General features: G+C 42.3%; 1 protein-coding gene across 1 annotated transcript in view; it reads left to right on the plus strand.

Annotated features, from left to right (window-relative positions):
• Positions 1–17,175, plus strand: part of ift80 (intraflagellar transport 80 homolog (Chlamydomonas)) — a 35,724-nt gene that overhangs the window by 1,601 nt on the left and 16,948 nt on the right. Inside the window, 5 exon segments of the mRNA XM_051065398.1 lie at positions 1,807–1,917; positions 2,070–2,138; positions 4,583–4,692; positions 6,453–6,542; positions 6,627–6,764. Of these exon segments, the coding sequence (XP_050921355.1) occupies positions 1,807–1,917; positions 2,070–2,138; positions 4,583–4,692; positions 6,453–6,542; positions 6,627–6,764 (518 nt within the window).

Below are 17,175 nucleotides of genomic sequence, written 5' to 3' on the forward strand. Positions count from 1 at the left end.
AAATTCACTTTAGGAAGAGGATTTTAAACTCACTTTTCTGCCCTAGTTTCCAGACCTTCAGTGCTCAAATCACTAAAAGTCGATCTTTGTTTTTCATCTCTGTTACACTAAGCTTGGCGAGGCAATCTGTGTGACGTGCATCTATACAGCCTCGAACGTCTCCTCTTCGGCCTATATTAGATATAAACACATAGAATATGGATGTACTGTTATGGCAGGCAATGTGTGGTCACAACACTAATGGCAGTGTAGGGTTGCATAAACACACCCACAAACTGAAGCAGCAATTTTCTCTGGCAGACCAGAGAGTAGTGAAAACTCTGTTACAATTCACTTTTTCAACTTTCTTCTGCCTCTTGCCTTGTTACAGTCTAACAAATATCATTACGGCTCTATTTATTGCCCAAAATAAGTTTTTATTTTGTGTTGGGGAAAAAAAAACATGACAAGAAGGCAGTCCAACAGCCAGGGTTTTATTGGGTGGGAGGACTCTATATTAACATTGTGGCTTCTTTTAACCTTATTTGATTAGTCAGCCTTCTTCCTTTCCCTTGCCAACATATTAAATTATTATTATTTTTTGCATCTTCAGTTTGACACTTTCCAGTTACACATGCTGTGTGAAAAATAGGTATTGAAGTAATATTTTACAGTGCTATTTTCTGTCCCTGCTTTTACAGTATTAAACATCTGATAAGTATACTTAATTATTTTGGGATGCCTAATATTTCCCCATGACTAAAGGCAAAATTGCATAGCTTATATGCATAATTTGCCTCTCTACCAAAAAGGATATTGTGCGGAATGGAAGTAGACCTCACTAAAAGAGAACCAAATTAAGCATGAAGGATATCTCTGGGCCTTCTGTTTGGAACAACAGTCCGCCAGTCTCATTCTCTCTTACCCTGTGTAATTACAATATGGTGTCATAATAAATTTCACACCGATGTATCATCAGGATTTTCTCAACAAACAATGTATAAACAGAAGTAAAATAACAAAGGGTTAATATGTTTTCATGATAAGAGATCATGAAAACCACCTGCCATATTACAAGCAAGCAGACACAAAAGCACTGCACACGCAGTGTTTGGCTGCACAGGACTGCTTATGTGAGTGGATGAGTAATAGAAATGGAAGAATATACATACATATTTTGAAAGAGTCCTTCAACACTGCTGTACATACTCACTACCTGCTGCACCAGTAACATCCACTTTTGTTGGGATGTCCAAATTTAGAAACGGGAGAGAACAGCAGCATGCTGATTTGCAGTTTTAGGCCACCAGAAATTACATAGAACATTCAGAATTTTTTAATACACATTGCCACAAAGTATATGTTAGGCTAGCGTCTTCAATAACTGTCTCCATGCCTGATCACCCTTCGTGTCTAGCAAATAGAAAATTTAGCCGACAGAAACCCTTTAGTTTCACTCATCCTCTTTATGCTTCAAGTTTTTAATTTAGCTGGGAGGACAAAATATAGCTTTGTTGCTAATTGTGTTTCAGGGAATTTGTAGTGCTTATACTTTTATTTATAGCACTGGATTATAAAGTTGTTCGAGCTTAGTAAATATTTCCTTCTCACTGGTGTTTTGCATTGGCCATAAATTCTCGTTCAGCCTTTTTGCCTCATGCAGTAACCTGAAATACTCAGACTTATTAAACCATGGATTCTGTATTCTAAGATGTGACTTACAGCAGACAAGAGTATTCCTGAATTATAGACTGTAAATACGCACATCAACCCAGGCCTAGAGTGTGAAATTTCCCATTCAGTAAGTCTCTTTTTGTCTCTTTACAGGAAAGTTTCACCTGGTCTCCAAGATGGGGCGCATTGAGAAGAGTGTTGAAGCACACAAAGGAGCTGTTTTGGCTGGGAGATGGAACTATGATGGGACCGCTCTTATCACAGGTGAAGATGACAGGGGAATACACATGTTCATTGGCATTTAACAAATACTCGTTTAATTCTGTAAATTTCTTATTTAAATAAATAAAATGAATTCAGATTCTTAACTCTTAATATCCTTGATGTCTATTTCATCTGTTTCTCTAATGACTTAGCTGGAGAGGATGGGCAGATCAAGATCTGGTCAAAAAGTGGTATGCTTCGCTCAACACTAGCCAGCCAAGGTGAGGATAAAGACCGCAGCTTTGCTTCAGTTTTCTTCACATTATAGCTACATATACATATCTAGTGCTTGCATAAAACTGCTATTAATAATTATAAATGATCCATGTTTTTGTTATGCAGTTATGCAGTTATGCATTGTTATGCAGTTTTCAAACTGCAGTCACTGTGAACACTGTTGACGGTGTCATCAGTTGTTTTAAGTTACAAGCTAATCCAATATGATCAGGTATCTTGTAACTAATTGTAAATTTGACGTTGGTGATAACCCCCAACCCTCATTCAAGTGCAAACAGTAAGGCTTAGAGCTGCACACGCAAAGCAGCCATAGTCCATGTCCCTCTTGATTCATATAATTTAAACAGCAGTGTGAGAAAGGCCAATCTGGCTTTACACTGATAGAATTTAAAGCAGATCATAACTATAGCAGCTGGCAGCCGGCAGCAGGAGCCATGTGAAGCCAGTCACTGACCAACCAGCTGCAGACGTTTAGTAAACACAGCCCCAGTTGCACCCTCACTATCTCTCTCTCTCTCTCTCTCTCTCTCTCTCTCTCTCTCTCTCTCTCACACACACACACAAACAATACTGATTGCTTTTGGACCTTCTGGCTCAACGAGTACCTCTTGAGACTAAGAGAAAAATGAGACAGAGATAACAAGCGCAAGAAGCAGAGACGATGAAGAAGACCTGGCACATAGGAATTCAGTTTCATTTGTGTGAATCAGGGAAACCCTCTTCTTCTTCTGGTGCATTGAGAAACAATTTCACCTCCTCAGTTGGCTCCTGTTTGACACCAGATCCAAAGTAACCGTCCCTGTAGATAGGCCTTGCATGTCTGCTCTTACATGTGGTAGCAAAATAAATAGTACCTTACATGTTGTTTGATTCTGCATGAATATTGTGTTTGCATTATAAAAGAGTGTGAGGGTGTGTGGTGGTGTGTGTGGTGTGTGGTGTGTGTGTGTGAGTGTGAGTGAGTGAGTGTTTCCTTCTTCTGTCCATGCTGGCACACTTGCTGAACAATCTGCAAGGTTTGTTTTTGTGTCAAAGAGCTGCCTTTTTACTCAAGCCAGATAATTTAAGATGACAATGGAGGAGGAAATATTTTTTTGTCACCTTGGCTGTGTGATTGTGTGAACATGAGTGTGGTGTGTGAATGTGTTGGGCTATTAGAATGTAATTGTGCTCAGTACAACACAAAGCACAGTCCATCTTCCAGTTCTATGTTTTCTTTCTTTCTTTTCTTTTTTTTTTTTTTTTACTAAAAGCACCATAAAGTTTCAAAGCTTAATAGGAGTGGAGTTTTATTAAAAACCATAAAAAAGACTCCTAATGATATATTTCTCTATTCAGCATTCTCATTATATATGGCTTACTTATTAATTGATTCATTGTGTGTTCATGTTTTACTTATTAAATGTTTCTTCTCAGTTGTGGGACTGAAAAAAGATTGGGGGGGGGGGGGGGTGAAAGTTGGCTTCTGGGGAAATGGATGGCACACTCCTGCTGAATGACGGGTGCTGTGGAAAACCTGGCAGGGGAACAGCAATTCAGCCCCAGTTTGTAGACACATTTTTCCTTAGCTGGCTGTTTGGAGAATGAGCTGCTGGGTGGTGGGCTGCTCAACAGACCTACAGATTTGTATGACACCTGGATTTAGTAGCATTGCCTCAGATGCACACCACCCTCCACATGGCACTCAGATCACTGCAGGTGTTGCTTCTCTTCAGAGCCTTCAACTCCATATGCACACATGCACACACACACACACACACACACACACCACACACACACACAGTACAGGAGAGGGTTGCTCTTATTGGTTACTATGACCCAGTTTAAGAGAGTGAGAGAGCTCTAGGAAGAGGTTGGAAGTGAGTAAGCGAGAGGGTGGAGAGAGGAACTTGTCTCAACCCCTCTCATCGCCTTTGTCAGATTTAGATCATGTGACCAGTTGGCATTTGTGAGAAACCACATGCACCTGGAGTGGGGTTAAATGTCAGCTTTCCCCCACCACCCCTCCCCTCCACACGTGTGTAGCCACAACCCAACACATACACACACACATATCTTCCCTCACACATGTGCACATAAGCACAGACACACACACTTGTGCTTATGCTGTAGAGGTTAGGCAGGTTTTCTCAGCTGGTGTGCCTGCAAACTAAGTGCTGTTCCATAGGCTGAATGAGGTGAGGGAATATGATACCTTTTGAGAGAAGGAATTAGCACTGCTGTATCCCAGAGCTGTTGTTTATACCAGCCCCTAGTTTGTCAAAGAGAGAGGGAGAAATTCACACAAGCAAATTAAATTCACATCTTTTAAATACTGCATCAGGTAAGAGTCAGGAGTCCTTCGGTGCTGAAGCACAATCCATTGCTCTCGACTTGTGGTTAATACAAGATTGGTGTCTTCTGTCTACCTGTGTTTCTGCATATCCAGGGTCTCCTGTGTATTCCGTGGCCTGGGGTCCAGACTCAGACAGAATCCTCTACACTTCAGGAAGACAGCTAGTCATCAAGCCTCTGCAACCTAGTGCAAAAGTCATACAGGTACAGTTTTTTTGTTCTTTTAAGTATGTAAAAGTAAGTCAAAATCTACATTGGTTACTTAAGATACTAGTTTTAAAGACATGACGTGATCTTTTAATATTTATATTAGTGACTTGAAAGTTACTAATAATCTACTCATGTATTACATGTGGGATACCTTTTCAAATGAAATTTATTTTGAGTCACAGGGTCACATGACCAGTTAAATAATGAGGGAGGTGAAATACCCTATCCTGTGACTACTTAGACCTGTGAAAGCTCAAAGGCAGACATTCAGGTCGACCACCATGTTTGGATGCTTCGAACATCAAACTGACTTCACCTCACTATAAAGTATGCTGTTTGACATGCAGAAGTTGTAACTTAGCTTTTTTGCTGGGAAGGTGGCTATCATTAACCGTGTGCCATACTGTATATCAGAGTTGACACTTGCCTATGTTATTCAGTGCCTTTCTCGACTGGAAGATTTGCAGGATCTGGACAGGAGTTGTTGCAAGCTCTTTGTTATGACTTACTGAGTATATCTTAATACAGTACAGACAGAAAATAAGATTTCTTTCTTTATTTTGCTGAATTTCAGCTTCCAAATGGATCAGTGTATTAAAGACCACCAACACTTACAAACTAGTTATATTCATTATGTGCTTTGCCACCTATGACATATCTAATTGACAGTTTCTTTTCTTTTGTTGATATCTTTGAGTGAGAGTTTTTATGTGTAGATTTTGCTAATAATCTGCCTATTGACCTGACATCATCGGGCCCTTCGCCTCTTTTCAGGTCAGGTAAATTTATTTGCATTCAAAATGAAAACGTCAAATGAAGGTGCAGTAGATCTATACGTCTCTGAGGACCTTGCACACAAGTGAGTTTTCTTGTTCATGTATACTTGAAGCTGAGTAACCTTAGATAAACAGTGCTGTTTAATGTGCGCCTTCTTTACTGTTCGCTCTCTCTCAGCTGTTAACATGTATGCATGTGCAGACATAAGCACACACACACACACACACACACACACACACACACACACACACAGACATACATACATATACACACAACCATCCAACTTCATCTGCTCTCCCTAAGACTGCCTGGAGAACAATGCAATGATGCGAGTTGAACCTGTGTTGGGGGTCATTCTGAGTGGGTCAACGTGCATCAAGCAGGCGGGCTTAAACTTGGGTTTTGGACATTGCCTTGCATGGGTATCTGATATGAAAAGGGTGTGACAAACAAGGACGTGTAAAGAGCCCCTTAAAGATCCACTTTGACCTCAGCAATTTCTTACACAGACACAGATACACACAACACGTGCATGCATTTATGTGTGTTTCCCTTGGGTGCATGGAGTGAGCAAGCAGGGTACAAAAAATAGAAAATAGAGTGAAGGCATGTAGAGAGAGCAGGAACAAGATAGGGACACAGTAAGATAAGGTTGGTGACAGGGTTTCTGCTCTTTGTTACACTGTAACACATAATGGAGAGAGTATACTCTCAATGAGCCTGATATGAAACAGTTCATAAACTTACAACTGTGCGCAAGACCAAGAATAAATGCCACTCCTTCTGGAGCTGCTCATTTTTAAGTTTACTGTCTTTTTTGGATTTAGTAAAGGTGGGGGAATCTATTCGAGATTGCCCCACTTTCCCTTAGCGAAAGGGAGAAGTTATACATTAATACCGTCATTATGTTGTCACAACATTATGTTATGTTGTCTTGACATGACATTGTCTCGCTCTGTCCCTCTGCTTCTATCTAGTGGAAGGCTCATGATGGCATTGTTCTGAAGGTGGACTGGAATTCGGTCAACGACCTCATACTGTCAGGTGGAGAAGATTGTAAATATAAGGTGAGTGATGTTAGAGTAGAAGTTTAGACATTTTGGGGTGTGTTGTTGTTTTTCTACCTTTCAAAACATGCCCTCCCTCAACAGGTATGGGACAGCTTTGGCCGTCTGCTTTACTCCTCGTCGTCTCATGACTACCCGATCACCTCTTTGTCCTGGGCTCCAGATGGAGAGGTGTTTGCCATGGGCTCCTTCAACACTCTGCGGCTCTGTGACAAGACTGGGGTAAGAAAAGCCCTTTGGTCAGTGCCTTGTTTTTGAGTTGTTATATCCCATCATGACTTTCTCAGTAGAATGTAAAGTTATTCTATTTTTACAATGAGACGTCAAAAATTAGCAGATGTCGACACTCGAAACTGTTCATATTTGAGAAGTGAAGGTTACCACTAAATGTAAGTGTTGCGAAAGGAGCAAAAGAATAAATAGCAGTAGGAGAAATGATGTTACAGCAGCTTAACTGCATGATAAATAGAAGTGGGAATCTCTAGGCACCTCATGGTTTGATATGATTACTATTCAGAGGGATGTGATTATTGATGCATCTTGATGCATCTTTCTATATAGGATATCTTTTTTCTCACTGTGTGACTACTCGGTACTTTCAAAGCAAAGTACTTGTAATGATCCATAATAACATTAATAATGTTAATAACACTTTCCTCAGTGACTCTTTGAGATGTGATGTTGTATCTTGGTTCCAAAGCGTGCAATGTGGCACAAAAGCCCGGTAGAAACAGACATGGCCAGGGCCACAGGTTGCCAACCTCTGCGCTAGCATTACGTTATTAATTAATACTTAGAAAATCGATTTTTGATATTTATTAATTAAGTCGGAATCGTTCACGTCTGCATCGTGATGCATCTGTGAATCAACTTACTGAATACCCCTAAAGATAACAGTATTGAGAAGTTGTTCAGCTCCTCTCAGACTTGATGAATTCATTTCACTCTTGGTTGATTCATGTATGATGTAACTTTTCTTCAGTGGAAGCAGGACATGCAAGTTGTGCACCACATCAGCTGATCATCCAAACACCAATATTGCTTGGCACTTTTCAGTCTGGCAGCCCATTCATTACCAGTACAGCTATATTCTCAATGCTCTTGTAACAATGCAAGTAGCCTTCCTCAGTCTAATACCCCATTCATACATGACTAAGGACTGTTGATGGTGAACACTATAGTGTGCCATAGTGTGACTAGGTAATGGAAGTTTTCAGTCTATCAAAGGTTGTGCTGTGTACTCTGTGGTAGGTTTCTCATTTCTGTTTTAAATTGTGGCTATAACCTTATATAAAAAGCCAATATGCTAACATGTGTTCAGCATAGTAGAGTCCTGCACAAAACAAAATTATGTGCGCACTGTGAACCTAAACAAATCCCTTCTCTTAATTGATTTTTGAGCACTTAATAAGGTTAACTACTGAAGACTGAACACACTGTATTGTATATGTATTTCTGACCTCAGCACTCACTGACCTCTGTTATTCGCAGCTGTTACTGATGATAACCTTTGCAGAATCTATGCAACTGTAGAGCTTGGAGTCCATGTATTCTTCTCATATTGTAAGCTTGTGTTTTGTTTATTTTATTTGTTTACGGTCATATATCAGTATAACATTTACACTTTGTGGTCAGTTAAGTCCTTTTCCCTGAAATATACCATACTTGTGGTACACTGTCAGTGTTGCCAGAGCAGTATGGTTTATTTGATGCAGCTCTCTACAGGCCTTATGCTTTCTATACATTGTTCATCTCTGTAAACCACATTAGGCTGCATGCCATGAGTTCTTATTACCTGGTGCTGATGGTAACTGGAGTTATAATGAGAGGGGAAATGAGAGAATGATGAATGGTAATTGTTGTTTTATTATTGCTGAACGTTTGGCCAGGAACAATATTACTAGTTCCCCGCTCTGCCCTCATGGGATGTTTAGGGCTTCTTTTAGTTTACGTGGAGATGTCAGGATATTGCTGTATCAGACCTGTTGTAATGAAAACAAACAGCCAGGACTGGGTTTTTGTGTGCTGATCACCAGGCATTTCATGCTCCATTTTGATTTAATTAGGATCAAATGGCTTTTTTTTCTAGGAGCACTAAAACAAATGGGCTGGAGAAATGGTCTGAGCCAACACATATGTCTTCTCCAGAGGGGTAAGGTGTATGTTTGTATATGTTTTGGAGAGTTTACATTAGTGTCATGTGTAGTTTATGAACATCTAAAGGGACACTGGGGAAATCCCTTATCCCTTACCATTACTTTGGGTTTTCTGAACCAGGGACTTCAGTAGTTTTTGGGGAAATTGCCAGTATAGTCGTGAGCTGATGAAATCATTCAAATGAAGGCAGCTTGCATCCATTTTCTCTGTGTCAACAAAAATAAAAATTATTGTGCCATTAAAACTACAACAGACAGAATTTAATACAACTTGTTCCTTTATTTTTTTGTTATGACCCGATTCACCTTACACCCTCCCATTATGAGTTTGTTTACGTGGTTAGTTTGTTCCATTGTTTCGTCACTGCACCACTCGCTTTGCTGTGGTGTGTCTTGGTTAAGACAGTGTGATGATGATGATAATTATGATGATTATGGTTCTGCCCTGCTCTAACTGGAGGAAGGGTATGCTTGCCTTCTCCTCCCTAAGCCCCTCAGAGACAGTGTGTACTGTAGCATGGCGTGGGAGGCTTGCTCAAGAAGAGGAGGGGGGTGAGGGTGGGGTGGGGGGTGGGGGGGTGGGGGTGTAGAAACAGAGAAAAAGAAAAAGAGTTTAGAAAAAGAAAATCCCCCTCAAAGGTCACTCCATTTGAATTGTTTTCTATGTGTGAATTCAGACATACACTCCTCTCACGCACCGAGTTAGAGAGAGTTTAATTAGCAGACACATGCAAGCATACTGTAGTCTCACTGTGCGTGTGAGTTTTCACGCAAACACAGAAGCTGTGGACCCGTTACAAGGGCTTTACCTGCGTTGTTGCTGCGGGTTTGTTTGCGGTGCAGCAAGGGTTAAGCAGCTCGAAGAGTCTTTTCAGTTACTAGCGTGACTAATGGGAAGGAGTTTCATTCTGTATCTGCTACAATGAAACCTTGCACTTTAACGTATTGCTGCTGGCTCAGCAGGATCAGTCTTGCGCATTTAACCCCTTCACCTCCCCGTCCAGCTCAGCTCCCCTTCTTGCCCAAAACTCTCGACTCTCTCCCACTCTTTTCCTTTTTCCTCCTCCACATTTTCTCCCTCCATGCACCGCAGGGAAGATGTAGTGTGTTACCCCCCTCATTATCACCGTGGAGAGGGGGTGGGGGGTGGGGGGGGGGGGTGCACGCACACTCTCACACAGACGCACACGCACAGAGTTTTCATGCAGGCAAAAGCACTGGGAAAGATTAGTCTTGTAGTTCCAGCAAATCACCCATGGATTGAGCACAGTTTGCTCTGTTTTGTTTTTCCATGAAGCATCAACATTTAGTTAGAGTTAAATACATTATTGCATTATTAATACATATTTAATTACTTTGGTCTTGATTTTGTTGAATTTGGAGCTGTTTGGTATGAAGTTCTTATTCTTTTCACAGGAGCTTTAACAGGATACAAGATACAAAGAGGTTCACTGTCCCTTTTACAAGATTTGGGAGAGACAATAAGTCAGTGTCTGTCTGTGTGCCTGCCATAGTATATGCATGTGCCCACATGTCTGTGTGTGTGTGTGTGTGTGTGTGTGTGTGTGTGTGTGTGCGTGTGTGTGTGCAGCCATTGCCGTGCAAATGTGCCTGCGAGACAGCAGTCTATTTACGAGGCGCTGCAGCTGGTGTCTAGCGTCTGGACCCTGTCACGATCCCTGACACTGTCACTGGCTAACAAGTAGGACTCATTGTGCCAGGCGAGCACCCTCTCGCTTCTTTCTCTCCGCCCCTTCTCTCCCGTTCTCCTTTCCTCCCCCCTTCTCTTCCCTGCACTTGTTTTTTCTCTCTCCACTGTACACCCATGCTCACATACATAAATGTAATAGCTGCTTGGTTTTTGCTTTTCTAATTCCTGTACGATCGCAAAACTCTTTTTTCCCTTTTTCAGAACTTTGATGAGTTGGATTAGAAATCTGTTCTGCTGACTTTTTGTGTTTCAGAAAACTTCTTGATAAATGGAGAGAAAATCTACTTCTCTCTTGCAGGACAGACAGATTGTAGGACATTGTTCTAAGAGCTGGTAGACATTAAATCTTTAGCTCAAATTCATTAAAGCAGAGTAGAATCTTGTAATCAGGAGGGCTTAAACACAGCTTCAAGGCCAGATTTCATAATTATTTCACCACTCTTCCACCACGCTTGATTTGGTGCTCATTCGGGACTTAGCGGGCATTCAGACTGAAAACAGCCCTGCGTTAAAACAACACAGGACACCACAGTGCCTTGCCAGAAGACGTCACATTGCGCTGTGGCAAAAGTTGAGCCGGGTTCAGCTTTTTTGCTTGATGGCTTTTTTGCCAGACTGGCCTCATTCAAATGAATGAGCAGCCTGTGTTTTTTTTTCATGCACAGCTAGTGTCGATCTAAACGTGGCCTCAGAACCGGGCCTCATTCAGCTTAGTGATTACTACTTCCCTCTTTCTCTGGGTCTGCTTTAGATGAGGTCTCACTGAAGATGTGGCTTAGCTTAGCCTTGGTACGATCCAGATTCCTGTCACGCTCCTACTGATAAAGTCAGTGTACATCTCCTCTATCCCCCTCTTCTCTCCACCACTCTCCTCCCTACTCCCCCGTTTGTAGGTTATACTTAACCACAGGCAATTTAGTTAGGATCATCAGATGGTTTTAATGGTAGCCCCAGGCTGAGCCGTATTTCTTACCGACATCGCTGCAGTTTTCCTTCCACAGTATGATAACAGCTGTCACCCTCACAAAGTTTTGGGAGATGAGTAGTCGTAAATCATGTATCAAATGTATCACTCATAATGGCAGCATTGTTTTCAAGAGTAGGGTTTGTAAAAGTGTAAAACCACTGGTATCTACTTGTGGATACTGCTTGTTTTTTCACACAGTGGCCAAATGGCCCTCAATTGTGACAATCAATGATTTATTATCTCTAGCTGTGATTTTCTGCCAGCGGCGCTGAACAAACTGCCTCTTTTCTTATCTGTCCATCCATCCTGAGAACTTTATGCCAGTATGTTGGTCTAACAGCTATTCTGAGTGAACTTAAGTGGGAGATTGAGCTGCAACATTTTCCTCATAATTGCCGCTTTGTGTGTGAGACACACACAATTTTTTCAAGCGGGAATTCTCCCATTTTGAAGATAAAATTTAAATCCCTTCCTATCTTTTCTCCTGTTACGGCTATGGCCTCCCTCCTCCTGTGTCAGGGTGTGTTGGACTACCTCATGCTTATCAGTGCTCTCCCTCTTGGCAACCCCTTTCCCTCCAGCCATCCCTGAGGCCCACTTTACCCCCCCCTTTTTTTTTTTCTGGGTGAGTCTTGGGTGGGGGTGGGGGGTACCCTCAAGATCTACATGAGTCTTGCGCAGCATTGCATTGCCACTCTGGGAATGGGTCCATGTCCAACTGGTCACCACCGCTCCTGTTGCTCTCTGTTTCTTTCTCCTCCCCTCCCTCTCTTTAACGTGCAGCCTCATTCTCTATAGGATCTTTGTCTGCCATCCTTATAGCTGCCAACCATTATTCTCTCTTAGAGGGTCTATCGCTTTTGACTGTCTGTTTTTTTTTTTTTTTTTACCTTTTCTTAACTGTGGACACTCATCCTCTATGACATGCCACCCTCTCCTTAATTGCCAGACTTCAGGCTTCCCCATATTCTCAATGAGTCTCTGTAACAGTCTTCCCACCCCCCAAAAATCACTGTGGAACATATACCTGAGCCTGTGTTGGCAGTTTGCTGCCAACCACTGGCCGGCCAACATCTGGAAATTGCCGCTGCTGGAAGAGAATGAAAAGGCCCAGAGTTCTGGTCCCGATCGTGAAGCAGTGTTAGTGGAGCGTGAAAAAGGCAAAAGAAACCACTGTAGATTTATTAGACTGCGAGCCTTTATCTGTTTTCATCACACGAGAAAGGGACGCTCAGTACAGCGTGGTTCAGATGGAGAAAAATGTCACTGCGAAAGAATAGAAAGTCAGCAGAAGTAGGAAAGACAGACACACAGGCACACAGAGGATGGGGGTGGAAAAACGGGGGGGGGGGGTTACACAGGAGAGAAGATGAAAAGTAAGTCAAAGTGAAATTATTGGCATAAGCCTGACAAAGAAAGAGCATGTGCACGTCAGAAAAGACGGTGACTGAGAGTTTGAAAAAAGACGAGTTAGTTTGAGAGTGTGAGTGTGTCAGACAGAGAGAGAGAGAGAGAGAGAGAGAGAGAGCAAGAGTGAGGGAGCATTGTCAAACAAAGAGAGTCCTGAGTCAGCAGCAGAGCAGTTTTCTCCCCAGGCAACTGGGCAGGGCTACTCCTCTCTCTCCCTCTCCCTCCCTCTCTCTCTCTCTCTCTCTCCCTCTCTTTTCCCACTTGCTTTACCCCTCCCTCCCTCTTCTTACAAATCTGTGCTTTTGCGTGCTATTTCTTGCTCTCTGCTCTCTTCCTCTCTGTTCTCTTGCTGTAGTAAGGGTGCTCCCCCTGTACACTGTGAACTGGTAGAAAGAGCGCAAGTTCTGAAAAGGGCAGTTGGGGTCTGTCTCGCCCTTAAGAGCTCTCTCCTTCCAATGCTCTCTTTCTTGTTTTCATAAGAATAATTTTACTGAGTTCTCTCAGCACGTTTTGATGAGGTTGCCAGGCCTGTTGAAGCCTAGTTTAGAGTGTGTGAACAGCATAAGACTGAAAGATGCAGTACTTACATGTAGACTTAATCTGAAATCCCAAGGAGCTCATTAGTTTCCCTACCAGAATGTGAGGATAATGGTTTCTCCTTTGTATTCTGGGTCCTTTGTGCCGAACAGGCTTTGGTTTTCTGTGTTGCTGAACTTATTCTGGCACGCTCTGTGGAACAGTGTATACTAAGGTCCTTCTTGCAGATGAGTGACCCCAATTTTTTTAGTGCAAGCGCATGTGTGTTTGTGTGTGAGCCGGTGCCTGTGCGCGTAAAGTGGGTTAGAGTAAAAGGCACTTGTTGACATGGTATTACTTTTACACCTCTCTAGAGTTCGGCTAAAGGCTTGCCTTGTTGGAGACCAAAAAGGAGGGGAGCATGAAAAAGAGCTGAGAAAAGAGAGCAGTTGGAGGGGTGGGGGGTGGGGCAGTGTGGAACTGTCCAATATATCCTGTAAAGTTGGCCTAGGCAGTGAGGCTTGGAGTATTGGTCTCCATAAAAGATGGTGGTTTCTCTTTCCCTCAAGTCTCTCGCTCTCGCTCTGCTCTCGTCCCTCTCCCTTTTTTTTTCCTTTACCTCTCCACCCCTCCAACTCCCCCCCCTCCCGACGGCAGGAGTAAAGCATATGACAGTGAGACAGTGCCCTGCCAGCCCCACTGGCAGAGTCATCATTCTTAGCAGTACTAAATCACTACCTCTACTAGCTCGACAAACATGTCACACTCTGGAGAGAAAGAGGGAGAAAAGGGAGGAAAGAGGGATAAAATAGTATAAGGAATGAGGGTGATGCTGGGTGATGAAGGCAGGGAGCAAACAGAGGGCTTCGGCTGTGCGCACAAATAAGCGAGAGCAGACCTTGTGTGGAACTGGGGTATCATTTGAAGATTTTCTGCCAACCCAGAGTTCATTAAGCGTTGTTATTGAGGACAAGGGCTGAGCTGAAGGCAATGGAGCAAGGTCCAGAAAAGGATGATTTGAAAGGGTTTAATTTTGGCTGCACCCCAGGATTCTCTTCCCCCCCTCTGTTGGCTTCCACATGGATCAGACTGGTGCTACGCTTTGACATTGACTAATTTATTGACTGGCTCCTTCATTGAGTGTAATTTGTTTTATACTGTGTGTGTGCCTCCACCAAGAACTAATGGTCTTGTCATCACCTATGCACTTAGCTTAATGTGTGTGTGTTTGTATTGCTGTATGGATACCTGTGTTTATTTTAAGTTCTATGAAACCACTATTCATGGGCAAATGTGGTTTCCACATTATAGAGGACTAGCTAAGGAAGGGGATAAATGAAATTTAGACTAGCTGTTATCAACAGGCATTACATAACCTCCCATAGAAAGTTGTCTCAGCTCATTGGCTAAAGTTTTCAGACCCCTCAACCTGTGTGAAGGCCTTTAGATGAACTAAGTGATCCAGTATATTCTAGACCTGCCATTAGTGGTCTAGTAGGTCCATTGGAAGGTAAAGGGTCTTATATGTGGTGCTGTTTGGAGCATGCCAAAACACAGTTAAATACCCAAATTACCTGTGTGTGTGAGAGAAAGTGCATGTGTGTATTTGCAAATGCATGTGTGCATAGTTGGTGCTAATAGAATTCTGCTGTCCAGCTCACAGCTGTGTCCTGCTGATGAGTCCCAGGAGGCCCCAGCATGTGTCTATGGTTACTATGTTGAGGCTCCAGCATGAAACCATGTGTAGATCATTACTCTCTCTCTCTCTCTCTTGCTCACTCGCTCGCTATCATCTAGTTTGTCTTGCTCCCCCTCACTCACCTACCCCTCTCTCTCCCTCTCTCTGTTTCTCCTTGCACTGCCAAAGCTCCAACTTGTGCCACTCCACACTCGTCACAGGCCCAGCCTCTGTATCTCTTTAGCTGAGCCAAGTGGGTATTTCAATACAGAGATTTGCAGCGCTCCTCTCACTGGCCTATATTTAGAAATGGGCTTATACGATAGCTATAGTTATTGTGTGTTATTGCAGAGTCAGGGAATGCAAATGGTTTATTGTGCAGCAGGCAGAGAAAACACTGTAAGTGCTAGCACTTAGTTTATATCGAGTTCTTTAACAGCCTGAAAGTTACACTTTGTTGTGTCACAGGCCATAACTACATAATACTACAAAGAAATAAGATGCCATCTCTGGCCTGACTTGTACTGTACATGACACATTTTGTATTTGTACACACACACTTGCACATATGCACACAGTTCCTTTGCAGGACCAAGAAGAAACCAACACAGGGAGACAGAGAAAACAACTGGCTTAGAAGACAACTTTTCAAGAAATAAAACATAGTACACCCAGATGCACTGCGTTTTACAAGGATGTTATTGTTGAGGTGTAGGATTGATTTTGTTTGACATGTGCATCTAACATTGGTTGTGGGAAACAAAAACACAAACTTTAAAAGGAATCCATAGTCATATAGTTGCATTTAGATCTTGGTATCTAGGTGGCCAGCACTTCCCAGGTGATTTGTGAGTGCTGTTTTTGTCAAGCTGTGTGTATTTGTGTGTTAATCTGTGCGATCACAAAAGCGAAGACTATGTGGTACCATGGAACATTTTAAAGCAGATTTTTTGATGGACCTAAATCCTCATTTGGTTTGATAATATGTAATTTGATACGTGGGGTTAAGCTTTATGATAAACCACAGTGCATTAGTTGCTCCTCATTTTCCTCCCAAAGAGCAATTTGATAATTTACCCTAGCAGTTTTCTGTGATAAATGATTTATATTCAGGTACTACATATTTTCACGTGTGTACATTTTATAAAAAAATTATCAAGAATACTGTCATAGGTGGTCTGCAGCTGAATAAAACTGTGACCCCACAGGTAACATGAACTCTCTTTTTCATGTATTTAGGTTCATATTATTAGCTTCATCTCTAGAGGAGGTGTGGTGATTTGGATCATTTTGTCCATCTTAGAGGCCAATTCTCAGCCAGAGCAGTCTCCATGCATAGGTCTGACCAGTCCTGGACGTAGGCCCAGCTTGTCCTCATTCTTGTAGTCAACCCCCATCCCCCATGGAGGGGTCACTGCAAGCTGACATTTACAAGGCCTCCTAATCTGCTGAGAGATTGATGAACCCTCATCCAAAACCACCTCCTCCTTTCCTCAAAACAAATGGCCTTGCTTTAGGTTTCGTTCTCAAACACTTTTTAATGTTTAAGAATTAGTTTGGGAGCTGTGTTTTGTCTTGAACAGTAGATTTGTGTCAGCATTTTCATATATGTACACCCTATGTTTGTTTATGGCAAGGTACTCGCTTGTATATGTCTAGTGTCCATTACACTCAGACATGTGTGTTGTGTTTATTATGTGCAGGGAGTTACACTCTGTACCTGCTCTGGCAGGTCCTGTCCTGCACACAGACACACAGGCAAACTGAATCCAGCTGGCTTTGCCGAGAGTCTACCATCTGTTCTGATTTATGTAAGACTGTTAACCCTGGACTAGGTTGGCTCCCACTAGCTCCCACTAGCCCACTAGCACAGTGACAAACTAACAGAGCAAGTAGCCTTCCTCTCACTAGTGTGCAAAGTGTACACACTATTACAGGCTTGAACAATGGCTTTTGGTGGCAGTGCCATCCAGTGTTATGTAACCCATACGTTTACCACTCAGCAAAATTATTTCATGTTAAAAACTGTTGTGTGACTAAACAAGAGCAGATAGAACAGTCACAGATATATGGTCAAAATACATTACAACATAAAAACATTTTCAGCTGTTTCAAAATTTGACCAGATATATGCAGCTTAAATTGTCTGTGGTTCCATTTACAAAGAGAGAATTGTCATTCATCATGCAGGCTCA

Source organism: Lates calcarifer, linkage group LG21, assembly GCF_001640805.2.
Source record: "Lates calcarifer isolate ASB-BC8 linkage group LG21, TLL_Latcal_v3, whole genome shotgun sequence".
In the NCBI taxonomy this organism is placed as follows: domain Eukaryota; kingdom Metazoa; phylum Chordata; class Actinopteri; family Centropomidae; genus Lates; species Lates calcarifer.